This window comes from Athene noctua, chromosome 2 (assembly GCF_965140245.1).
Source record: "Athene noctua chromosome 2, bAthNoc1.hap1.1, whole genome shotgun sequence".
NCBI lineage: Eukaryota > Metazoa > Chordata > Aves > Strigiformes > Strigidae > Athene > Athene noctua.
Window position 1 is genome coordinate 157,967,332 of NC_134038.1, and position 12,238 is coordinate 157,979,569.

The following is a 12,238-nucleotide window of genomic DNA, read 5'->3' on the forward strand; positions in this document are numbered from 1 at the left end:
GAGGTCAATGGTTGGACTAGTTGATCTTCAAGGTCTTTTCCATGATGATTCTGTGTTTCCTGGACCTGCTGGGATGCAGGGGGAGGTGGCCCACACCGTCCTGCGTGCCAGGCAGGGACTGTGTCCCGTCTGCTCAGGGAAGGAGCCAGATGGGGAGCCAGCTTGGTGTGCAAGTGCTGCCACCCGTCCCCTGTGCTGGGCTCCCTCCTGGCCAGCCCGCTGGGGTGGGAAGTGCTGTCCTGGGTCTTGGGGGGTGGCATGGGGGAGCTCTATCCAGTGCCCTGTGCAGGGAGAGAGCTGCAGCCCTGTGTCCTGAGTGCTGGGAGAAGCTCAATCCTGCTGCGCTGGGTGAGGAGCATCGCACTGCATCTCACACGGTGACTAGAGGGGCATTGCTCCATCTTCTGAGTCCTCCCCTCAGAGCTGCTTTGTGTTCTGGGCCTAAGGGATAGGGGAGCTGCCCACCCCATATTGCTGCTTGTGCTCTGAGGGTGCTGCCCCAACCAGGGGGTGTGTGGGGGGGTGTGTGTGTGCATCCTGGGTGGTGAGATGTGGCCGGCCTGTCCCACTGCATCTCCCTGTGGAGGCACAGTGGCCTGGGGTTTCATGCTGTACCCCAGGAAGAGTCAGGTTGACACAGCACTGAGGGATCTGGTGGAGTTGTCAGTCAGTGTGAGGTTAATGGTTGGACTCTATGATCTTCAGGGTCTTTTCCAACTGAGATGACTCTGTAAGAAGCAGAGTGTCTGTGGAGAAGGAGGTGAGCAGTGCCACTCCCTTGACTCCCTGCCAGGGTCTCTGCAGTGCGGTCTCGAGGCTGGCCTGGCCTGTCCTCCTCTGCACTGATGTGCTGTGTAGTCCCTTCACAGAGCAGGACAGACCCCTGCATCCAGCCATGTGCTGGAGCTAAGGTGATTTTAGCCACCCCGACATACCACTTCTGCCCCAAGCTGTGTTTCCTCCCACTGAGAGCAGAGAGAAGGGCCTTTGCACAAGCTGTCAGAGCACCACTGCCTCCCTTCCTCCCCGTGCTGCTTCTGTCCAGCATCCCCTGCTGCTGCCGCAGGTGACAGTGACAGATCCACCAACCTGCTGGGCATCTCAGCTCTGGGGCAGCTTTGGGCAGCAGAGCTCTGTCCCACCTTGGCTTCTCAGTGGGACTCTTGCCTTACGCTTGCCCTTTCACTTTGTCTCCATTGCCCCGCATCTTCCCAGGCACGTGGCAGTCATCTCCTGGCCCTCAGGAGATGCTTCGTCCCGAGGCTGCCTTGTTAGCAGTGGGGGCTCTTGGCCTCCCCCTAACTCCACGAAGGCCCATCACTTCATTGTGGTGGCCACAGAAATCCTCAAGCCTGCTCAGCGTGATGGCCCAGTGGATAGCCAGGTCTGGGTGCCACACAGCCCCGGCCTGGCCTGGCCTGGCTGCTGTGCAGTGCCCTTGCTAATTTTGCTCTCATTTGGAGTGCTCATTGCTGGGCGGCGTTGGAGCTGGGTCATAGGGTTAACGCCCATTAGCAGAGCCAGCTCACACCGAACTCTGCTCAGCAACTCTTCACGGAGCTCAGTCTTTAAAACATCATCAAAAAATCATCAAGAGAGAGAGAGACAAGCACGTTCATTTCCACTGCCCACTAATTCTAATGGAGCTGGTATAATGGACTCCCACCAGCGTGCCTGCAGGCAGCTGCAGGGCCAGGGAGATGAGCTCTGCCTCCTGGTCCTGGGACAGCCCCTCTACCTCAAAGCGGCTGGAAAGGGCTCCCCACTCCTGTAGGAGAGGCTTCCTCCGGGATCTTGGCCCTTTCGAGTCTGAGCTGGTGAGCTCTGGGGCTCCTCTGGCCACCCTGACCACCGGGAAGAAGCCCGTGCCCTGTGTGTGGTGCAGGGAAGGGTGTTCTGCCCACTGTGCTTCAACAGAGGTAGTCCAAACCCTTCTGCCTCTGTTATCTACTTGGGGCTACCCTTTCATCTGGCCAGAAATGCCTCTGCCACATCAGAAATCTGTGCCTCCCCCAGAAGAATCAGGGAAAGCCCTGTACTTTCCTTAAAACTATGTCTTGAGTCTGATTCAACTGGTACAGACCCCCCAGGGAGCTCAGGAATTCATCCCAAACCGTCCAAGAAGCTGAGTGTGCACACTGTTCAAAGCTGCTCCGCATCCTCGATTCCCTTCCCAGCTCTGCTGAGCTCTGCCTGCAAATCTGCGGGTGTGATCCCGCAGCTCCCTGCTCTCCTGCCGTAGCCACGCCACGATCAAGCCTCCAAAGAGGTCTGGCCTTGCTGTGCCGTCCTGTGTTGCCACAGGGAAAGAGAGGTAGTGATTTTGCTTGCAAAAGAAGCCTTAGTGTGGAAGAAAAGCTGTCGTCCTTTGTTAGCTCTTCCCGGGCTCTGCGGAGAGCAACAGGCCCTTTGTTCGGGGTAAAGCTGGAATCCGTGAGGCACAAAGGAGGAAGGGGAACGGAGGTCCTGCAGCTTGTGAAGCTGGTGCTGGGGCTTTGGTCTGACTGGGACAGCTGCCAGGCCTGGCACCCGGCAGCTCCGGGATGCCCCCGAATTGTGACGGTTGGAAGGTCTGTCCGAGTGGGGTCAGAGCCCCCGAAATCTCGCTGTTTGCATGTGATTGGGTGTGAGCAGCCCAACCTGCAGCTCCTCTGTGAGTGTCCTGAGCAGATGACTGGGGGACATGCGGTCCCTCCGCCCCAGCACAGCACCTGAGGCAGAGGGGCTGTGCCCCAGAGCGGCAGCAAGCCTTGCCTGAGAGCCTGGGGGGGGTGTTTGGCACCTCAGCTCTGCTGGGAAATGAAGTGGTGCAGGAAGGCTTGGGCTGAGATTCCTGCCTCTGTGTTTGGTGGGGAGGGACTGAGCAAGTGAGAGAAAGGAACAAGGATGATGGAGTCCCGTGAGCCAGTGGTAGGAATCCTCACTGTGTCCCAGGGACTGTGCCAACCCACTTGCTGCTGTTTCAGTGGCAGCAGGGAGCACTTGAAGTGGATCCAGTACTTCCCAGCTCCAAGCAGCTGGCCTGGGCTCTGCAACGCACTGACAGCAGCCACAGGTGGCTCAGACCAAGGATGGGAGAGATTTAAGGAAAATCAGGCTGTTTGTGATACATCAGGGTGCCCCAGGAGTGGCTTTGTTGATTGCTGCTCCAACAGTGTGGCCTGATCCGAGATCTGGGAACTGCAGACCCTCTCTCAAGTGGTCACTGCCCCCCAGGAAGAAATGCCACTTTTCTTCCTGGGTATTAATGCTTTGCCCTGGGCAGCGATGAGTGGACAGGTCTTCACTCTGTTGTAGCCTCCTGCAGAGGTAGAAGGAACCATCTCTCGGAATGACTGGAGCACCCAAGTCCCTGGCCTGCAGATCCCAGTCGCAGACTGGGTTGGTGGAAGCGGTGGGGGCAGCTGCTTGCTCATGAGTGGGCTGGAGCTGATCAGGGGCTCAGCAGATCCAGCTGAACACCGCGGTGGAAGGTTCCCGTATTGCCCAGTGGTTGGGTGCTTCCTGCTCGTATCTGGGTCATGGTGGTGCTCACAAAGAGGACGGTGCTAGCTAGTCCAGGAGACAGTGGCTATTAGCCTGGCTGTAGTCTGGTTATTTCTTCTCCCGGTATTCAGAAGTTAGCAGCTATATTTTTTCCACAAATCTTGTTTCTGAACTGGGACTTGGTGTCTTTGGAGCCTCCACAGCAAACGTCCTTAGGGTAGGAGACACATGCCTTCCCCTGCCCTGGGCAGTGGTGGAGTCGCCATCCCTGGAGGGGTTTAAGAGTCGGGTTGACCCAGCGCTGAGGGATCTGGTGGAGTTGGGAACAGTCAGGGTGAGTTTAATCGTTGGACTGAATGATCTCCAAGGTCTTTTTCAACCAAGGTGATTCTGTGAAGGAGCTCCCCAGAGCAGGGCCTGTGGGGTCTCTTCTCTGGCTTAGAGCTTGAGGAAAGGGCAAAGTGCTGGGCAAGCTCAGTGTCCCGGTTAGACAAGTGCGTCACAGAGAGCCCAGCAGTGTGACTGACTGGCCAGCACTCTGCAGTCTAGTCCTCCTCCTGATGCCCCAGAGTTTCTCATTCCCAGCAGGAGAGAGGCACCTTCCACCAGAGGAGTCCCAAGTCGATTCTAGAGTGAAATGAGTGGAACAGCCTCCCCTTCCTATCTGGGAAAGGCCAGGCAGATGGCACTTGACCTGGAGAGCCCTTCATTGTGGAGTCATTCAGTCCCCCCAAATGTCTTCTGGTGTGTAGACCAAGCCTTGCATTCCTGCACCAGTCCCTTTCATCAGCACTGATGATCTCCGAGCCCCCACGGCTGCTGCTGGGATCTGTGCAGGACACACCTTGGCGTGCTCTCAGCAGTGGCAAAGGGAGGCATCTTTCCAACCAGATGTCACTCACACTTTTAACCCCACTGAAATGCAAGATCCTGAGCCTACTGCGTGAGTAGCTTGATGTTCACCACCATGGCACCGTAGCAGGAGGGTGTTTTACCCTCAGGTTGTTCTGGGGTAAGCAGCTGTGCGTGACAGAAAGAGATAGAGTTGGGTGCCATGCCTGGTATTTGTTAATGCAGGTGGTGGTGCCTGCGAAGGAAGCGAAAGCCTGGAAAAGAGCACTTGAAAGAGAGGAAAGGCTGTGCTCTCCTGCCACCCCCATCGGAGCTCTTGTTCCTCAAGGAGACTTCCCATGGCTGCACCCATTTTCTGAGAGCGTCTGTGGACTCAGCCTTGCTCGGGCGGTGCTGGGGGGGGCCCCGCAGCAGCTGAGGTTGGCCATGCCCTCGGTGGGACCCAGCTGGTGGCCTCCACACGCATTCATTAGCTCTGCTGGGGTGCTGCGGGCTGCAGCAGGTTCCTCAATCATTGCCCTCCTGCTGCTTCCCTCCACAGTGAGAGACTCCTCTGGCCACAGCTCGCAGAGGGGAGTTGGGCGGAAGAGAGGAACCCCCCAGGACCCCCTCCGCTCACCTCCCTGCAGCTGCCCTGGCAGGCACGGACCCTGCCAGGCTGCAGGCCAGCACAGCTCTGCCTTGCTGCGGACCAGGCTGGGCCCCTCAGCCTCCTTGCTGTCTCTGGAGCTGTGCAGTTGACTCCCTGCTTTTAATAGAGAGCTGGGAAGGCACATTATGGAGATGAGGGTGTTATTTGCATAACGCTAATTAGGTAATTACAAATCATTTTGCTATGAGCTGAAGCGTGTGCTGTGACATAACGTTTATTAGTCATTCCATTCAGGCCCCGCTTAGTTAAGTCATTTACTGCACTAACTACTGAAGTTGGCAATAAAAGGTAAATGCTGGTGCTTGGGTGCAAAGCTGAGACGGGGCACCCCAGATAAATCCGAGGCCCGGGTGCAGCCCATGGTGTGGGCTGGTAGGGCAGAGCTTGGCCCCAGCAGCCCAGACCGGGAGGGTGCAACAGTAATCAGGGGGAGACCACATGTTTTCAGCTGGCTCTTGGTTGTTTTGGGGCTGTTTTCTGAGCCCCGGGGGGCAGGCCTGAGGTGCTTTCCCATGTTTTCACTGTCCCCCGTCTCTCTGCTGCTGGCTCCACACCCAGCGCTGTGCTCTGACTCCCTCCCTGGAAACCCACCAGGCAGCCTGTGTTTGTAGGGATGCTAATGCTTCCATCCCAGTCTCTAAGTGCCTGAGCAACCTTTGGGGCTCCCCAGAATTATCTTCCTTGAAGGCAGCAAGTCAGGAATTTGTTCCCACACGTTTCACAGCCAGAGAAGTGCTTTAATATTGAGGCTGTATCTTCCGGGGTTGCTTGCAGGGTGCAAGATCCCAGTGGTGTGCAGAGGAGCCCCATGGCCACCAGCTTCCCGGGTTTGGGAGCCAGAGGCTGCCTGCCTAGCAGGGCGCGGAGATGTGCCAGAGCTGAGAACAGCATCCCTCTTTGCCACCCTGTGGCTCCTGCCTGGATGTCTGTGACTTCATGCTTCTCCATGGGAAAACAGTGGCCGTGTGGGTCCATGGAGTTCCCAGGCACCAAGGGCTTCCCATGCGGGATCTCTGCCTTTCTGCGCTCCTCAGTTGGTGGTGACGGCCCTTCTCAATGCACAGGACTGTCGAGAGCTGCCTTTCACCCACTGCAAGGACCCTTCTTGCATCTCCTGGTCCAGCATGCAGGGCCGTGTCCCCCTAAAGCCACATCATCAGGCACCAAGCACTCTGTGGGTCCTTGGCGGGGGGCGATGGGGCTGTTCAGGGGTACCAGCTCTGTGGAGGAGCTGATTTCACTGCTCAAGAGATCAGCAGCTTTCTCTGGGGGTGGGACATGCAGGGCACAGAGAGCAGGGCACAAGCAGCTTTCTACAGCCTCCTGGGTTTGCCGGCCCAGGATGATGAGGGAACAAGGCTGCGGATGTTGGTGTGCCAAAGGGAGCTGAGGCACAGGGGGCTGTGTGAGCAGAGCTCTGGTTCCTTCCTGCAGGCACTCTCTGCCTGCACTTAACTGTCCTAGACCCCCAGGGACTGCTGCTGCTGCCAGCGATCTGCCTGTGCGTAGGCACAGCCGTGGCCCACAGGGATCCGTCCATGTGCTCGCGCCTTGCGAGGCTGGCAGGCCCCCTCCCTCCCTGACCCGTGTCGTGGCACATCTTTCTTTTCCAGAACCAGATGAGCCATTTGAGTTCATTATTGTGTCCCTGACGGGCCAGACGTGGCTTTTTGAGGCCTCAACGTCAGAGGAACGAGAGCTTTGGGTCCAGGCCATTGAGAGCCAGATCCTGGCCAGCCTGCAGGGCTGTGAGAGCAGCAAGAATAAGGTAAGAAGAAAGAATAAGGTAAAAAGCCTCTTTGTCCCCTCCTCTCTGACATCTGCTTTGCTGCGTCTGTCCCTGTCCCAGGCTGGATCCTGTCCTGATCCCTCTGCTCCCAGTGGGTTGAATCTTGTCCCTGGGACTGTGATGCTCCCCTCCAGGTTTCCTGTCACCTCTCTGAGTTCCCTCTTCTCTCCCTAATCTGGCTCTGGCCCCGCTGAGCTCCCTGCATCCTGCCAGGGCTGGATCCTGCACTGTCCGCTCTCTCCTTGGACAGCTCTGCCCTTCTGGCCACCCAGCCCCTGCTCCTCTGGCACACACCTGGCTACAAATCTGTGTTCCCTCCAGTCCCTGTCCTCTCAGCCCCGTGCTGGACACCTCTCCCGCAGCAGAGCCCGCAGGGTGCCTGCTCCCACCGCAGCAAGGTGCTGGCAGCTCCCCGACGAGCTCCTGGGGAGGTCATGAGAGGCTGCAGGGCGCAGCCATTGGCCTCAGGTAAACAGGGTTGCCGTGCATTTTGTTTCAGGCTCGGCTGGGCAGCCAGAGTGATGCACAGGCCATGCAAGCCGTCCGCACCGCGCGTGGGAACAGCTTCTGCGTGGACTGCGACGCACCGAGTAAGAAATACCACCCTGGGAGGTGGGGGCTGCTCACGTGGGGCAGGGGTGGGGACCCCACCCCAGCCACCTCCCCTTTTACCCCAATGAGCCGTCACTACAAAAAGGACATTGAATGACTCGAGCGTGTCCAAAGAAGGGCAACGAAGCTGGTGCAGGGTCTGGAGCACAGGTCTGATGGGGAGCGGCTGAAGGAACTGGGGGGGTTTAGTCTGGAGAAGAGGAGGCAGAGGGGAGACCTCATCGCCCTCTACAGCTCCCTGAAGAGCTGGGGATGAGCCTCTTGAACCAAGGAACAGGCGATAGGACAAGAGGGAATGGCCTCAAGCTGCGCCAGGGCAGGGTTAGACTGGCTCTTAGGAAGCATTTCTTTGCAGAAGGGGTTGTTGGGGTTGGAATGGGCTGCCCAGGGCAGGGGTGGAGTCCCCATCCCTGGAGGGGTTGAAGAGTTGGGTTGACCCAGCGCTGAGGGATCTGGTGGAGTTGAGAACGGTCAGTGTGAGGTTAATGGTTGGACTGGATGATCTTCAAGGTCTTTTCCAACCGAGATCATTCTGTGATTCTGAGCCTGACTCTGTAGGGCTGTCTTGTCCTCTCCTGCAGCGGACCTGCTTTTCAGGGATGGGCTGGTCCCTTGGAAGGGATCTGCTGGGCAGGTGCCTGCAAATATGTGTCTTTTGGATCGTAGAAGACATACTGGTGAGTCCATGCTGGTTATTAACTCTCTCCCACTGCTCTTGCTACCCTCAGATCCGGACTGGGCAAGTCTGAACCTGGGCTCCCTCATGTGCATTGAGTGCTCCGGGATCCATCGCAACCTGGGCACCCACCTGTCCCGCGTGCGCTCCTTGGACCTGGACGACTGGCCCAGCGAGCTTCTCATGGTCATGACAGCCATCGGCAACGCCCTGGCCAACGCCGTTTGGGAAGGAGCGGTGGAAGGCTACCCCAAGCCCACCCCTGAGAGCAGTCGGTAAGGGAGGTGGGGAACTGCAGAGATGCTTCTCAGACAACTGTGCCAGGAGGCTTGAGGGCACCACAGGAGGTTGGGAGCAGCCATGCAGTCAGAGAGGTGGGCAGGACACTTCGAGGTACGCCAGCATTGGGGGTCCTGCCTGCTCCCTGGGCACTGGAGGTGCTGGTGGGCCGACGGGGCCACGCGGTGACTGCCGGAGCTGCAGCTGGCTGCGAAGCGGAAGGGGTTAACAGAGCTGGCTTGGCAGCGTGGTGGTGCGGGTCTCAAGGGTGCGTCCCTTTCAGGCCCTTGTCTGTCCCTATCGGAGCGACTCTCCTGTCACTCATCCCAACAAGAGCCCATTCTGCAGCTTATCAACGGATAAGAGCGGGTCAGGGGGCGGCGGGAGTGAGCATGCTCCGCGCGGGGCATTGATGGCCGCCCGCCAGATGCAGATGGATAGAATGGCAGCAGATAGCGGCGGCACGGCGCGCATCGATCCGCCCGGCCCCGCAGCCCCAGGCGGGACCCACGCTGCCGCAGCCTTTTGTTTGCGCCAGGCGAGACGGCAGCAGCGATAACGTGCCTCCCGTGGCACCGCCGGGCTGTCGTGTGCGGCAGCTGACCTTTTCTTGCTGCTGGCCACGGCCCGCACGCCAGCACGGGACAGAACCAGTCCCCATAACGCGCTGCCCACGTAACGGGCAGGAGCACTGGGGTAGAAGTGCAGGTGTCCCTCTGCACGGTGCGGGACGTGCAGCGTACGGAAGGATCTCTAGGAAGGTGCAGTGAGACAGAGACGTGTCCGGAGCGGGGTGAGAGCCCCGGTGCCAGCCATGCCCGCGGCGGGGGTGTCTGGAGTGGGGCCCGTTGGCTGCAGGGGCGCAGGCAGGTTAGCCCACCCGTGACAGTGACAGTGTCCCCGTCTGGCAGGGAGGAGAAGGAGCGCTGGATCCGGGCCAAGTACGAGCAGAAGCTCTTCCTGGCTCCACTGCCACAGTCGGACATCCCGCTGGGGCAGCAGCTGCTTCGGGCCGTGGTGGAGGATGACCTGCGCCTCGTGGTGACGCTCTTGGCCCACGGCACCAAGGAGGAGGTGAACGAGACCTATGGGGATGGAGACGGGCGCACGGCGCTGCATCTCTCCTGCGCTATGGCCAACGTCGTCTTCACACAGCTGCTCATCTGGGTAAGACAGGACCCCCCTGGTGCTTCCCTGCTGCAGCAGCTCCCTGCTCCCAGATCTGGGGGCACCCCTCATCATCCTCTTGCTGGCTTCCACCGCCGCACCGTGCCTCCTGGCACTGCCCTGCCTGCCTTCCCCTTTCCCTCCGGTGCCCACCCCAGTGCTGCAAAACCCCGGTGCCCGCTGACTGTCTGCTTTCTCTCCTGCGCAGTACGGAGTGGACGTGAAGAGCCGGGACGCTCGGGGCCTGACCCCGCTGGCCTACGCCCGGCGAGCCGGCAGCCAGGAGTGCATCGACATCCTGCTGCAGCACGGGTGTCCCAGTGACAGCGCCGTCACCACGCTGACCCCCAGCCTGCCCCGCCGCAACACCAACGCCAACAACAACGCCTGCACCGCGGTGCCGGCTGAGCTCGGCCCCAGCCCCGGCGCTGTCTAGCCCTCTGCTCACTGCGTGGCCGCCTTCAAGCCCTGCTGGGGGACCGGGGCCACAGGAGCGGGTCTGAGAACAGCCCCCCCACCCCGCAGCACCCCTGTTCTGGCCGGGAGGAGGCCAGGGAGCCAGCAGCCGGTTCCTGCGGACTCACCCCATGCAGCTGGAGCGTGGGCTGCACAGACCCCGCGCTGTTGGATCGCCAAGGGGCTCCCTCATAGTCACTGGGATGGGGGGGGCTCCAGTACACCCCGTTCTCATGACCGGTACAGGGGGAGGAGAGGCAGTTTCTCTGTGCCCCCCACCACACACACATGTAGATAATACAGGGGCTGGGGGCAGTTTGGGTGTGTGGCCCTCCCCTGCAGCCAGGACTGGGGAGGGCGATGGCTGCAGTTCGGGCGCTTCCCTCCTGCCCCTACATCCCGTTCGGCCTTGCTATGCACCCCTGGTGCAGTGGGGAGGCGGGGGGCAGCAGGAGCTGCGTGGAGAACCTCTCTGCTTCTGGCCGGTGCAGGGAGGGATCTGCTCGCTGGTACTGCTCCCCACATGCTGATGCAAAGGCAGCTCCTCTCCCACGTAGCCCCCGGACCTCTCCAGCCTCCCCGGTGACCTAGAGGAGGAAGAGGAGGGTCACCCCGGGATCCCCAGCTATGTCTGTCTGTCTGTAGAGTCACTGTCCTTCCAGGTTCAAGCCCCAAAGCCATACACAGTGTCTCCATCAGAGCATCCCCGCTGGCTCCCGCTGCTGCCCAGGCGGGGCTGGTCTCCGGCTGAGCGAGAGGAGAGAGGAGGCCAGCGTCTCCCTTCAGTTTTAGGCCAAGCCTGCAGCTGAGCACTGGAACCCCGAGGCTTTGGACGCTGCTGTGGAACGTCTCTGTCACTTGTGTATAAAATGTACATTGGAAATATTTATATGGACACTCTGTATATACTGTTTCTTTGCCATGAGTTGCCCTGTGTGTGTCAATCTGCAGCCAAGGAGATAAAGGCCAATAAAGCAACCCACCTCCTGCCAGGACAGCTTTTCTTTCTGCTGCCTTTTGGTCCCCCAACTTCTTGCCTGCTCTGCGAGGGCTGGTGGCTCTTCCATCCCAGCCTGACAAACATTCAGCCCTTTCTCCTCCAGCTGGGGGGCTGATAACAGCGGCCCTGTGCTGAACTGGGCCCCTTGGTGGTGGGGGCAGAGTGCCGGGATGGGGAGGGGAGATGTGACAATCCCGGGCGCTGGGGGACGAAGCGGGGACACGGCCCCAGTGGGACGCACAGACCTGGTGGGATCGGAGAGGGGCACAGCAGAGCCGTGTGCTGGGCAGGGGACATGCCGGGTCAGAAGTGCTGGGGCCCTGTGCAAAATACAGAGTTTGAAGCTGGGGGGAGGCAGAGATGGGCAGGGAACGGTGGGCTGTTCCACAATCCAGGAGCCTGGGCAGTTTGACAGGTCAAAAGATCGCTGCAGAAGACGGGGTCGTCTAATCCCAGAGGACCGACAGCCCCCCGGGCAGTGAAGGGAGCTGTGGGTCCCCGATCTAACATCATTCTCCCAGCTTTTGGCAGAGCAAGGCCCCGGTGGCACCAGTTCTCCACTGGCTGCACCCAAGGCCACACTACTAGGGACAATTTGGGGCTCCAACATCCCCTCCTGGGTCCATGCTCTGCGCTTCATGGGGCTGGGTGCTATAAGGGAGGGAGGTGCCGAGTCACCCCGCGCTCCCCCCCCCGGCCCCCCACCTCTCGCAGGTACCCCTCAGCAGTCCCCTCCGGACCCCTGCCGCCATTCCCCGCCGTGGCACAGGGCTGCCACACCGGTGGCTGTAATAGGTGGCCCCAGCCCCTCCACCAGTCTCTTAACTCACATCTGCGTGTGCCGCTGTGGTGGCCGCCGTCCCAGTGCTGGTCCCGGTGCCAGCACTCCCCACCTGTCCCCCCCGTCCCCGCTCTCCCTCGCGGTGCACGTCGGTGCCCTGGCCCCGGCCCGGTGCTGGGTTTGGTTAATTTCCTGGCGACTGCATTAGCGGGAATGGAAGCCGAGGGACGGCAGCTCCTCTGGGGCCCATTAATCATCCCCCTCAGACAAGCTGCCTTGATTACAAGTGGCAAGAAATTCATTAGGGCTGCGGCTCTGACAACTTTTATCTGCGCGGCTGGATCTGACTCATTAGGCAGCCAAATTAAAGCCATGATGGGCCCTGATGAAATTCACTGCTTGTTTATCTTGTGCGATCTGATACATCTGCCCATACATCATCTCCCGTGCGGGATCCCGCCCGGCCCAGCCCTGGTGCCTCCCTCCCC

General features: G+C 59.9%; 1 protein-coding gene across 6 annotated transcripts in view; it reads left to right on the plus strand.

The window, feature by feature from the left end:
• Positions 1 to 10,955, plus strand: part of AGAP3 (ArfGAP with GTPase domain, ankyrin repeat and PH domain 3) — a 147,226-nt gene extending 136,271 nt beyond the window's left edge. For all 6 annotated transcript variants that reach the window (XM_074900851.1, XM_074900850.1, XM_074900853.1 and 3 more), the window contains 5 exons: positions 6,604 to 6,758; positions 7,279 to 7,369; positions 8,120 to 8,342; positions 9,258 to 9,513; positions 9,722 to 10,955. In XM_074900851.1, the coding sequence (XP_074756952.1) occupies positions 6,604 to 6,758; positions 7,279 to 7,369; positions 8,120 to 8,342; positions 9,258 to 9,513; positions 9,722 to 9,949 (953 nt within the window). In that variant the 3' untranslated portion in view covers positions 9,950 to 10,955. The remainder of the gene's footprint in view (positions 1 to 6,603; positions 6,759 to 7,278; positions 7,370 to 8,119; positions 8,343 to 9,257; positions 9,514 to 9,721) is intronic.
• The last annotated feature ends 1,283 nt before the right edge of the window (positions 10,956 to 12,238 follow it).